Below are 11,967 nucleotides of genomic sequence, written 5' to 3'. Positions count from 1 at the left end.
GCGAGGCGCAGCGCAGGACTCGCAGCTGAACAGAGAGCGCCTCTGAAGCGCGACGAGCGGGCAGAGCAGAGTGATCGAGGGACAAACACGGAACGCGACCACTCTCGGCGACCTCGGCGAACGCAAGGCTGCGCTCACACCAGCTCGCAGCGGTTCTGAGCAGTCTGCACACCCTGCCAGTCCTCTCACGGTGTATGGTAGATCTTCGGACCTTGAAGGTGATGCGAGTTGCGATGCTGTTTCTCCTCCTCGCCTTCGTGTATCCCGTCTCACACTCCCCTCTCCTCCCGCACGCGCTCAAGCGTCCTCGCCACGTGCAGTACAGCACTGTCCGCGCCCCACTGCCCAACGAGCGTGACGCCGACGGGCCAGTCGTCCGCGCGTCCGGCAGGAATTGAGAGTGCTGGAAGGCCAGCGAGCGACGCGGGGAGCGAGAGGAGGTCCTGCACGTAGGCCGAGCGCGAAGACGAGGACGGCGTGTCCGGTGCGGAAGTATTCGAGGGCGCGGGAGCGGTCTCGGCAGCGGGCGACTCGCTGGAAGGACGAAGGTAGGAGGAGAGGAGCGGCGCGGTCGACATGGCTGAAGGGTGGAGGAGGAAGTCGACGCCGTCAGTGTGTTCCGTCAACGCTGACTGTGCCTTGTGCGGCGCGAGCGGATTGGCCGAGCGGAAGAGGTCGTCGAGTTCGAGCTGGATGAGACGGCGGACCCCCTGCGCCTGGAGGTAGTAGTTGTCGAAAGCTCTGTGGAGTCGCACGGGTACAGCGTCAGCAACACGGTACACGCGAGGCTCAAAAATACCGAGAACGCAGCCAAAGAGGCGTCTCACTCGGCACTGAGCGCGAAGGTCCCGAGCAGCAGACGCTTCTTGACCTCCGTCCCGAACCCCTCGCTCCTCGTCCTCGCATACAGGATTTCCTTCTCCCCGTCATTTCGCTCCTCGGCGCGGTAGCCATACTGCACGCCGTCATACCGTGCGAGATTCGAGCTCGCCTCGGCGGACGCGAGCACGTAGTAGGCGGAGAGCCCGAGCGGGGCGGAAGGGATGCGAACCGAAGTGAGAGAGGCGCCGAGAGAAGTCAGGGTACGGAGAAAGCTGCGCATCGGATCGAGGAGCGTGGCGGAAGAGAGGAGAGAGGCGGGAAAGAGATCCTGCGCAGTCTGCTGTCAGCCATAGCAGCGGGACAGAGAAGTCGGATGCAAGCGCACTGCAGGGACGCCTATCCGCACACCTTCAAGGGGCTTGGCCGTTTGCTGGCCGCTCTGATCGAGGCGTTCGAGCGTCGAGTTGTGCACAACTTGCGCTCGTTCTCGTGCGAAGTCTGGTGTTGAAGTCGGGTCCTTCGGGTCGTACGCGCACAGGACGTCTGCGAGCGTGGTGATGAAGCGACGAAATGTTCAAAGAGCGGGAAAGACGGCAGGCGCGATTAGATCGCTTCAACGTGAAGAAAGGAAGGCACGGCAAACGCACCGAATGCGCCTGCCAGCTTGCCCACATCGCGAGACATGACGCCGACCGTGTCCAAACTGCTGGCATAGGCGACGAGGCCATAGCGCGAAATGAGCCCGTACGAAGGCTTGAGCCCGTACACTCCACAGTACGAGGCAGGCAAGCGCGTCGAGCCGCCGGTGTCCGAGGCAAGCGCACTACAGTCGCATGTATGAGTCCATCAGTAACGAGGATATGGTGGTCGTGTGCGAGAGGGCAGCCGGCCCGCGGTCGAGCTGCAAGACATAAGACGCACACATCGCACGAACCGCTTGCAACCGCGGCTGCACTTCCTCCCGAGCTCCCTCCCGCTACCCGCTGCTCACTCTCGGGAGAGTCAAGTACTGCCTCGACACCTGACGGTCCTGCTGGGTTGATCGTCGGCCCGAAGCGAGAGTGAACGTTGGCGGATCTGCACAGCAGACCGCAGATCAGCGCATTGCGGGGGGCCTGCACAGCTCTTGTCCCTCAAGGCGCACCCCATGCCAAATTCGTCCATGTTTGTCTTGCCGATCAAGAGCGCGCCCGCTTCTCGCAAGCGCTTGACCGCCGTCGCTTCCAGCGGGCTGCGGTAGTCTGCGAGAAAACAGCTATGCGTGTCAGTAGGCAGGCACGGCACCGACCACACAATCGGAGGCTCACCCTGCAGCATACGAGAAGCACATGTCATCGGTGCAGCGTCGGCTGTTGCGAACATGTCCTTGACGGCAACGGTGGTCCCACTCAAGCTCCCGTCCAGCGGTGCCTGCTCTACTTGAGTAGCAAGATCTGCGAGCTCATCCTACAGTCAGCCTGACTGCGCGCAAAACGTGAAGGAAGCTGTGAAGCGCACCCTCGTCCGAGTAGAGGTGAGTGAAGGCATTGAGGCGAGGGTTGAGAGAGCGGGCGCGGGCTAGCTGCGAGGCTACTCGTGCAGGCACTCTTCGAGCTGTCTGCGTCGCCGAGCCCGCCATCGGCGGTGTTGCACGAGCGGCACTACTGGAACGGGCGAAAGTGATGAAGTTGCGGAGTCCTCGGAGGTAAGCTTCCAACACTGATCGCTTGCAGCGCACCCCTGCGCGGCTTGTGCGTCCTGTGCCGTGGCTAAGGACCAATCTGGGCGCTGCGCAGAAATAGCGCAGTGGCTCGCTTGTTCGGCTCGATGCGGAGCCGCACTTTCGCCAGGCTCCGACCCTCGCCGCTGCTTGCTTTCGACTCCTTTGCTGGCTTGAACTGCCCTCCGTGCTCCTATGGCTGCAGATCAGCCAGCGACCATGCAGACTGAACCGCCCGACGACGCTGCTGAGCCGGTCGCATCTGCGAAACCACCTTGTGACGGGCAACTCCCCCCCGTCGCGACAAGCAAGGGACCCGTTCCAAGCTGGAGAGAGAGTCCGAGGCATCCGTTGAACTGGGCTAGCGGCAAGAAGTGGTGTATCGCCTTGACTATCGCTTGCACGGGTTTCCTCAGGTTTGCCGACTTCCGCGCCGTCAACTCAGCCCGCACTGCTGAGCCTGCTTATTGGTAGCACCATGTGCTCGTCGGTGTTCGTTCCAGCAACAGCGTATCTCGAAGACGAGTACAACGCTTCACGAGAGCTGGTGACTCTGACGACGTCGCTTTACGTCGCCGGTTCGTCTAATTCTTCCCTTCTAGCTTTCGGGCAAGGTGAAGTCCGGCAGGCGGCTCACCAACATGAAGAACAGGTCTCGGTGCCGGTCCCTTTGTATTTGCCCCAATCAGCGAATTGTACGGGCGACATCGCTCCTACGTTCTCAGCATGATCGGTCTGTCTGTGACACTGTCTCTCGACTCCAGCACTTACTGACATCCCGGCTTGTAGGCTTCACCGCCATCAACCTTGGTTGCTGCTTTGCAGACAGGTATGGCGGCACTTCAGACTGTAGGGCGACTACCACTGAGCACCTGCGCTTACACAGCCTGCCTGGACTCATTGTGCTACGCTTGTACGCCCTCAGGCAGTTCACGGTGCTAACTGAGGCTGACAATTTCTGGTGGCTTGCTGTAACCAAGCTTTTTCGGGTTCTTCGGCAGCTCTGGACCCGGACTGGGGGTCGCAACAATCAGCGACTGTGCGTCAGCTTCTTCCCAGGCGCAGACTCACTCCAACGATACTGAAGAAATGCAGCAGTGTTTGTCCCGCAAGAACGCGGACGGCCCATTGCCGTGTATGCCATTGTACGGCGATTTCAGCCGTGTCTCTCGCGTGCAGCGCAGCAATCCATTGATTCCCCATCATTCGGTGTGTTGCAACGATACAGGGACCCATGCTTGGCCCGGTGATCGGCTCGCTTGTCGGCAACTACCTCGTCCTTCTCGACTGGCGCTGGCCCTTCCGTGTCATGACGATACTCATCGGCCTCAACACGCTTGCCATTGTCCTCTGCATGGAAGAGACTTATTCGTCGGTGCTCGAGCGTAAGTTTCGGGCTGAACTGGGCGGTGCAAGCGAACCGTCGACGGGCTATGCGAAAGAAGTCTTTGTTCGCACGTTCACCGTGAGTGAAAGAACCTTTCACGTTAAGACCTCACGACGGTTTGCTGACGCTTTGCTGTACATCCAGCGTCCGCCTCGAATGCTGCTCAACCCTGTTTGCGCCCTTTTCGCGACCTGTGCGGCGCATCCTCAATTGCACTCCGCCGAAGCCAGACTAATCCCGCCTCTGCCCCTTTCCGCAGACTATGCTTACATCTACGTATGCGACCATCCACTCTCAGAAGACAATCGGATGTGCGCCGACTGACGCTTGCTCCTCGCAGGGAATTATATACGTCTTCCTCGTCTCGCTGTGCGTATCTCTCGTGTTGTTCAGGTTGACTACCTCGACTGACCTTTCTGTGAGACTAGTCCGCTTCTCTTTGGTCGTCACGACCCGCCTACCGGTATCTACAGCTACAACTGGCCTGCCGAGACTGTCGGACTGTGCTACCTTGGCCTCGGTGGGTTTCCTTCGCCATGACCAAGCCTGTTGGCCACAAACTGACAGCACTGCTTGCAGGCGTCGGATTTTTCGCTTCCGCCCTCACCGCCGCAATGTACCAAGACCGAATCTACCGATACATGTCGATTCGCCACCGCAACGACGGCCAGCCAGAGTACCGCCTGATCGTCACGCAGCTCGGCATGGTCATCTTTCCCGCCGGCTTGTTGTTGTGGGGCTGGACGGCAGAGGCGCAGGTTCACTGGATTGTGCCGCTCATCGGCACCGCAGTCTTCGGCTACGGCTTGTGCGTAACCAGCTTTCTTTCCCGAGCGTAGACTGAACCTCCCCGATGTGCAGGATGGCGGCCTTCAACTCGATCCAAGCGTTCATAGTGGACGCCTACGCACCATACTCGGCTGCAGCAATGGCCGCCGCAACCTTCATGCGCTCCATCACGGGCGCCGTTCTCCCCATCTTTGCGCCCAACCTGTTTCTCAACCTCTCCTACGGCAAGGGCGCGACTCTGCTCGCATGTGTCAGCTTGCCGGCAGTGCCGGTGCCGGTATTGCTCCTCATGTCAGGCGGGCGGCTGCGGGAGAAGTGGAAGTTCAAGGCTTAAACGGATCGCTTCTCGCCGTAGACTCTCGCAAATGCCTTGTTGTATCAGCGCGACTGCCGTATGTGTTGCATGTAGCTCTAGCTCTGGAACATAGAGCGAAGAGTTGCCTCGCTCCGCATCTGCCTGAGCCGCTCCGTCTCCTCAATCCCGCCGCTCTTCTTCAGCTTGCCCTTGCCGACAAAGTCCCCGAGCTCTTCAGCAAACTCGTCGGTGCGGTTCGCCAGCTCGAGCTCGCGCTGCCTCTCGGCGCGCGCGATCGCCTCGAGCCGCCTGCTCGGATCCGGCCTGAGCGCCTTGATCTCGAGGAGGGCTGTCGACAGGCCATCCTTGGCGTCGTCGCCGCCTCCGCCGCCGAAATCGCGCAGCCGCCCTGCGCCAGGACCCTTGAGCTGCTTGGCGACGGCCTGGATATTCTTGAGCACGCTGTCGACGTCGTCGAGGTCCTCCTCGAGCTCGACGAGAAGCGTCCCCTGCTCTTCGACGGCCTTCTGCTCGGCGAGAATCTTGCTCAACTCGACGCTCCACATCTGACTCCACGTCGGCTTGGCGTCCTTAAGCCACTGGGCGAGCTTGGTCCGCGCGTCCATCGCTTTGCGCAGCGCAGCGGCCACCTCGCTCAGCTGCTGCGGGCGCGGCTTGATCCCGCGCACCGTGTCGGTCCGGAGCGTCTCGATTGTGTCCTGCAGCTCGTCGACCTGTACGACGAGGTTGGTGCTCTCCGAGTCGAGGCGCTGCGTGCCGGCCTCGACGAACGCGCGGTCCGTCGACAACTTGCTGCGGGCGAGGTGCTGCACGTGGCTCGTCTGGACCCGCACAGACCCGAACATCTCCTTGGTCTGCTGTGTAAAGTCGGCGTAGACCTGCCGCAGGATGCCGATCTCGCGCCGCAGGTTCTGCACCTCGCCGTGCTGCGACTTGAGCGTGTCGACGATGGGCCCGACGGCCATGGTCGGCGAGAACGGCTCGCTGCTCGTAGCGCTCGACGGCGCAGGCGGTCCAGTGACGGCAGCGGTCGACTCGTTGCCGGTCGATGCAGGCGCACCTTCCGTGGCGGAAGCGGGCGCGGTCGGCGCGCCTGCTTCGGCGAGGTTGGGCGTCGAATGCAGCTTGCGCATCGCGAGCACCTTCTGCGCCGCCTGCTGGTACTGCTTCTCGCTCGGACTCAGACGCGGCTGGCCCAATGTCGGCGAGACGGCGGCGCCATCTGGGACGTGAGGCGGCTGGGCGGGCGAGAGGAGCGGATGGCCGAGGTTGTTGAGCGAGGCGGCCGAGATCGAGAGGCGCCGCATGGCGGTCACGGTCGCGCGGAGCTCCTTGATGTCGGAAGCGAGAGAGTCGAGACCTTGGTCAATGTGTTGCTTGACTTGCTCGACGGCTGCGAGGGGCTTTGTGCATCAGTAGGCGGGTCTCGCACGCTCGACTGCCGTGATGGACGATACGCACTGTCGACGTTCAAGCTGAGCACGCTGCTAGGCCTGATCTCAGCCATGTCCTCCAGCTCGTAGTGCACGCCCGCATCCGTGTCCCGCAGGTACACATCAGGCCAGTTGCCCAAGCCGGGGTTGTATCCAAAGCGCTCAACGAAGAGCTGCCGCAAGCTCTGGATGTCCGGCGGGCCGCCGAGCCGCGCCTTCTTGACGTCGCGGCCGATCTGGAGGAAGACTGAGTAGGGGTATTCGGGCTCGGACGGCGGCGGCGGCGAGGTTGGCGTCGAGCTGGGCGGGGCAACTTCCGTCGGTAGAGGCGGGAGGGCGGGAGAAGGCGAGCGCGGCGGGAGCTGCTGCGGCGCCGGCTGCAGGGTAGATGACGATGCAGACCGCGAGACTGCGCCGGGGACAGGCGGTGGCGGAAAGCTCGGAGGCGGGCTCATGGTGCCTCCTGCTCCGCTCGGCGAAGGCGCGGGTGAGGCCTCCTCCTCTTCGAGAATGGGCGACGCATGCCCCGGCGCGCGCAGGTCGCCTTGCGACGAGTACGACCGCGGGATAGCCGGCATGGGCGGCGCGCCCGCCGTGCGACTCGAGGACCGCCCGTGCCCCTGGCGGCTGTACTCGCTCTTCGATCTGCGCGGCAGGTCCGCGCCTGCGAGTTCTCGCCCTGCCGACGAGCCGGAGCTTGCGCGCAAGAGATCGCCCGAACGGCTGCGCGGGAGGTCTCCGCGCCCACCTACGTTGCTGCTGCTGCTCCCGTTCGGGCTGCGCATCGCGCTTGCCGAGGGGCTCGTCGACCCGGGAGTCGGGCTCGTCATCTTCTGAATCGCGTAGGCCGAGTAGCGTTTGCTCGCTCGACGAGAGAGGTTGTCGGAGGCTTTGAGCGCCTCGAGGGACGCAGCTTGCGCCTGCTGCACGTAGGGATCTTCGAATGACGAGGCGTTGGATGCAACAGACGGTGGGCGGATCACAGTCGTAGGGGTCGGCTGCGAGCTGGAAGGCGGAAGCGGCAATGTGCTGTCGAGCGTTGGCGTACGGGGAACGGCGGGGATAGTGTCGTACTGTCGGGAAGGCGGAGGCGGCGAGACCATGCGGCGCTCGGCATTCGCTCGCGTCGACGAGGCACCACTGGCGCTCGTGGCAGATCGCACAGACTCGATCGACGTAGTCGAATTGGTGCGCGGGAAGTGCGGCGGCGCGCCCGGGCCAGCGGGCGGCGCAAACGCATCGTACCCCTCGAACGTCGAGCGCGACGAGCGGTTCGTCTCGCGCATCGACCCGCTGCGACTGGGCGGACCGGAGCCGCGCGAGCTCAGGGCAGCAGACAAGCGCTGATCTGTCCCAGTCGAGCCCGAGTCGCTCGCGCTCCGGCGCTGCTGCCCCGCTTCGCTGCTGTACCGCCTCGACGACGGGTCCTCCTGCCCCGCCACACCCGCCTGCGTCTGCGTGACAAAGCGGCGCAGGTCCTCCCTCGAACGTCCGGCGCTATTGGGCGTCAGGGGCGGGCCGCCCGACCCACCTGGCGCCGCGGCCGGCGGGTGCGATGCGCCTCCTGCGCTATTCCGTGCCCGTCGCGCCGCCAACCCTTCGCGGTACAGGCGCTGCTTCTCGCGCAGGCCGTGAAGGAGGCCGATGATGATTTGGCGGACTTTGGGGAGGTGGCGTTCGAGCGTTGCGGGCGTCGGGACCTCGGAGAGACAGCTCTCGAGGCATACGCGCAGCTCGGAAGGGATCGACATGAGCTCGCTGCACGGTCGATGCCCATGTCAGCATGCTTGCTGAACTAGGTTCAAGGAAGCAGCGCACTTCATACTGATGCCTTCTCGAGCAAACGCAGCGCAAGCGACGTTGAAGTCGTTGCCCAGCTTGACGTAGATCTCGGAGATGGTCGCCTCGCTCGTCTCGCCCCGCGACCATTTGGCAAGTCCTGTCAGAGGCGATGGGGTGAGCAGGTGCTGACAAACAAATTCGCACGACGAGAGACGGACCCTCGAGGAGCTGCTTTGTCGCGACGAGGAGGCGGGTGATGGTCGACTCGAGGTTGCTGGACGAGCCTGGGCCGCTCGTGCCAGACTGCAGTATGTTGTAAAAGTGTCAGTGTTCCAGCACCATACCATCAGCCGGGCTGGGTCGCGCGAGCGGCGAGACGGCGCGAAGTGGGGGCTAGCGGATGAGCGGACGCACCCTCGAGCTCGCCGGGCGGGTCGAATAGGTTGCGGCTGGCGACGCTGCACGTTCTGAGCCCGTCGAGGACGCCATCGTGCGTGTGCTGTCCCTGTTCAAGCGAAGGCGGGTGCGCTGACGGTACGCAAACACGCAAGAGGAGACAGGAAGCGAGGGAGATGTGCGAGGAGAGCCGGAGCACCTGGCCTGCCTCTGTAGCTCGGTAGTATTGCCGGTGACTCTGCCGGGCGGTTCACTCCGTCCTCGGCGAGAGTGGGAGCGTGCTGTCGGCGGCGAACCATCTGAGTTACTCTTCTCGCTCTTCCCGCTCGCACTCGCTCGAGCCGAAACGCTGCGACAGAGTCTCGAAGCGCTTGACTGGCTAGTAAAGACACGCTCCCACGGTCCACCGGGAACCGCACTGCCGAGGGAGGCGCATTCGACAGCTACACCGCCTCGTTCCAGCGTAGATGGCTTCGCTCGTGCATGCCCTCGCGTGGTTTGCTGCGGCGAGACTGCGCACGGCACCAGGCGACGTACACGAAGAGCACGACGACGACGTCCACCTCCCCTTCTCGTCCGTCCTCGCCTGGATCCCGTCTCTCTTCCACCCTTCGCTCCGGTCCCTCCTCATCGCCGCCCTCCGCCTCGGTCCACGCCCGAAGCACGTCGCCTTCATCATGGACGGGAACCGCCGCAGCGCACGTGTGCGCAACCTCCCCGTCCGCGTCGGCCACGAGGAGGGCTTCGACGCCCTCAAGCGCGTCCTCAGCTTCCTCCTCAAGCTCGAGATCCCGCACGTGACGGTCTACGCCTTCTCGATCGAGAACTTCAACCGCGACCCGAAGGAGGTCGACGCTCTCATGGGCATGGCGCGCACTCGACTCGTCGAAATATGCCAGCACGGGTGCGCGGTGCTGCTTTCCGCCCCTCTACTGGCGACCACTGCTGACTCGCAGTCCCACAGCGCACTGCTACAGCAGTACGGCGTGCAGATTCGCGTGCTCGGCCGGCGGGACCTCCTCCCGCTCGACGTGCAAGACTCGTGCGCACAGGCAGAAGACATGACGGCCCAGAACACCAAGTGCGCACTCGTGCGGCGCCTGTTTCGCTCGCCGGAACTGACTCGCAATCTTGCAGGGGCATCTTGAACCTGTGCTGCCCGTACACGTCGCAAGAGGAGATTGCGACAGCCATCAAGCGCACCGCCGAGGCCTGCGCAGGTGGAAAGCTCGCGCCTTCGTGCGTTCTCGTCGATCTTCCCAGCTATGTGGAGGTGCTCACCTCGCGAGGCGTTGGCAGGGACATCACCGAAGAGGCCATCACGGCCAATCTGTACACCTCTGCTTCCCCTCCCCTCGACATACTCATCCGCACCTCTGGCGTGAGCCGACTAAGCGATTTTCTCCTGTGGCAGGTGCGTCGGCTCGCCTCTTGCTCTACTTCGTACGAATAGCTCCGCCCACGCGAGCAACGTTCGCTGACAAGTTGTGGTGGGTGCCACGCAGGCGAGCGAGTCCACCATCCTACACTTTATCAAGCCCAACTGGCCCGACATCGCAGTCGCCGACATCCTCCCGCCGCTCCTCTCGTACCAGGCCGAAGTCTGGGTCGCGCGCCTGTGGGCCGGGCTGGCACAATGCACCGGATTCGTCGGCGGGCGAAGGGATGCGCTCGAGAAGGCGTGAGATGGCGGGCGGCGGGATGTGGACCGGTTGTTCTGGGTTCTGTATCCTTGTTGACATATTTACTGCATGTTCGCGATCTTGGGCATGCGAGCACGCGGCGGTACTCCTGTGCTTCTGGCTTGTCGACCCCGCTTGCGTCTGCCGTTTCTGCCCTTCATTCGCAGCGCTCGCATTGCTACCTTCGACTTCTCTTGGGGTGCTTCTCTACGTAACGAAGCTGCAGCGTCGAGAAAGGTGTCTGCGAGTCCATCAGCTGCAGTCAAGTGCAAGTCCATGAGCCGGCCAGTCAAGTCTCATTCGTCGATTCTTGAGCACTGCAGCCTAGGGATGGTCATTCAAGTCGGACACCTCGTCACGAATGCTTGCTGCTCGCATCTGCGGAGGGAAGTAGCTCGAACGAGATGACACTCGCTTTCTCATCGCGCAACGCCCGCAGCTTGCCTTCCTTCCACTCACCTGACTCCGCTCAACTCGCTCCTTTCGCTGTACTCGCTGCTTCTACCGCTCAGAATAAGGCATCTGGAGGCGTTCGAAAGCCGACTTTGCCGGCTGCTGCTGCATCTCATTTTGCTCCCGCTCCTCGTCGCTTCCCCGTTCCTCGCACATCTCTCGCTGTCATCCGGCTCGGACGCGACCTGCGTCCGTCTCTCAGAGACTAGGCCTGTCGTATGACGCTGATTGCTCGCCCGCGCAGACCGCTCGAGTCGGATCCGGCGCGTCGGAGGGGTCTCGCTCGTCGAGGTCGGTTCACGGAGGGTCAGTGCGGCGCGACATCCCGCAAGCGGTCTACAGCGACCAGAGTCTAGACCTTACCCAGAACTCGCGGGACGCTGTACGTGCCTCTCAATCGCTCATTCGGCGACTGACGCGACCTGATGGACCTGCGCCGGTCGGAGCAGCGGCTATCTTCCATGTTCCAACGCGGCGCCAGCAAGGGCTGAAGGTCGGCTACCCTGCCGCGGACTTGTAGATCGTCTCGGTCTGTCGCACTTACCAGCGGCGTCGAATGTGCCGTGTGTTGACCGCTGCGAGCCATCGCGGTGCCTCTGCTCGCGCGCTCCGCCGCTTCGTCTCCTACGCTTCACTGCCCCACGTCCGCTCCCTCGAGCGCGGTCTGCTTCATGCCAGGACATGCAGAGTCCCCTTAACTGCTCACTCGCACGTGCAGCTTTGCTTGCGATGCTCCTTTCGCTGCTCTGGGAGACTCGCCCGCCCCACCCTCTCGGTTCATCGCCCCGCCCTCGTAAGCTCGACACGGACACTATGGACGGCTATTCGCGCTTGCAGGCAACAACAGACGAAGTGAGCTAGCGTCAACGCATCGCCCCAGACCTCCGTCACCCCCGCTCGCCCGTCGTCGCCCTCGCCGTTCTCATCGCTCAACGCGTCCCGACACGATCTCGCCTCGTGCGCATCATCTTTGCACGGCTCACGGTGGATGGAAGGGACAGGAAACACGTCTCGCGCGAAGACACGAGGCGGAAAGGGGAAGTAGAGGGCCCGACGCGGTTTGGCGGGCCCTTCGACGCTGGACCTTCCTTCTCGCGAGGAGAAGGGATGCACTCAGACGCCTGCAGCGGTCTTCGGCGGTCGCCGGACCCCTCTCAGCTGTGTGTACACGAGGAGACTATCATGCTCGTCTCGCTTCCGCGTAGCGT

The 11,967-nt window shown here is 63.1% G+C and overlaps 4 protein-coding genes across 4 annotated transcripts; 2 read left to right on the top strand and 2 right to left on the bottom strand.

Annotated features, from left to right (window-relative positions):
• Positions 1-269: 269 nt before the first annotated feature.
• On the bottom strand, positions 270-2,440 carry JCM10292_003560 (uncharacterized protein; the record flags this gene model as incomplete). Its single annotated transcript, XM_076649109.1, has 8 exons — positions 270-741; positions 828-1,150; positions 1,208-1,365; positions 1,470-1,645; positions 1,744-1,899; positions 1,967-2,063; positions 2,130-2,255; positions 2,320-2,440. The coding sequence occupies 8 exons, from the start codon at positions 2,438-2,440 to the stop codon at positions 270-272; spliced, it is 1,629 nt and encodes a 542-aa protein (XP_076505333.1).
• Positions 2,441-2,999: 559 nt separating this feature from the next.
• JCM10292_003559 (uncharacterized protein) lies at positions 3,000-5,031 on the top strand (the record flags this gene model as incomplete). Its single annotated transcript, XM_076649108.1, has 13 exons — positions 3,000-3,099; positions 3,174-3,254; positions 3,311-3,350; positions 3,408-3,434; positions 3,502-3,560; positions 3,620-3,666; positions 3,750-3,986; positions 4,053-4,101; positions 4,168-4,184; positions 4,249-4,277; positions 4,337-4,428; positions 4,488-4,716; positions 4,770-5,031. 13 exons carry the CDS (start codon positions 3,000-3,002, stop codon positions 5,029-5,031), a joined length of 1,269 nt encoding a protein of 422 aa, XP_076505332.1.
• Positions 5,032-5,108: 77 nt separating this feature from the next.
• BUD6 (formin-mediated actin nucleation enhancer) lies at positions 5,109-8,717 on the bottom strand (the record flags this gene model as incomplete). The annotated part of the gene is made up of 5 exons (XM_076649107.1): positions 5,109-6,406; positions 6,475-8,204; positions 8,265-8,385; positions 8,447-8,531; positions 8,643-8,717. 5 exons carry the CDS (start codon positions 8,715-8,717, stop codon positions 5,109-5,111), a joined length of 3,309 nt encoding a protein of 1,102 aa, XP_076505331.1.
• A 374-nt stretch (positions 8,718-9,091) lies between these two features.
• JCM10292_003557 (undecaprenyl diphosphate synthase family protein) lies at positions 9,092-10,309 on the top strand (the record flags this gene model as incomplete). The annotated part of the gene is made up of 5 exons (XM_076649106.1): positions 9,092-9,528; positions 9,589-9,705; positions 9,762-9,863; positions 9,924-10,038; positions 10,130-10,309. The coding sequence occupies 5 exons, from the start codon at positions 9,092-9,094 to the stop codon at positions 10,307-10,309; spliced, it is 951 nt and encodes a 316-aa protein (XP_076505330.1).
• Between the last annotated feature and the right edge of the window lie 1,658 nt (positions 10,310-11,967).

Source organism: Rhodotorula paludigena (assembly GCF_050403205.1).
Source record: "Rhodotorula paludigena JCM10292 DNA, Rt_paludigena_JCM10292v1_ctg21, whole genome shotgun sequence".
NCBI lineage: Eukaryota > Fungi > Basidiomycota > Microbotryomycetes > Sporidiobolales > Sporidiobolaceae > Rhodotorula > Rhodotorula paludigena.
Note: the sequence above shows the minus strand (reverse complement) of the source record. Positions and strands in the feature narration are given on the sequence as shown.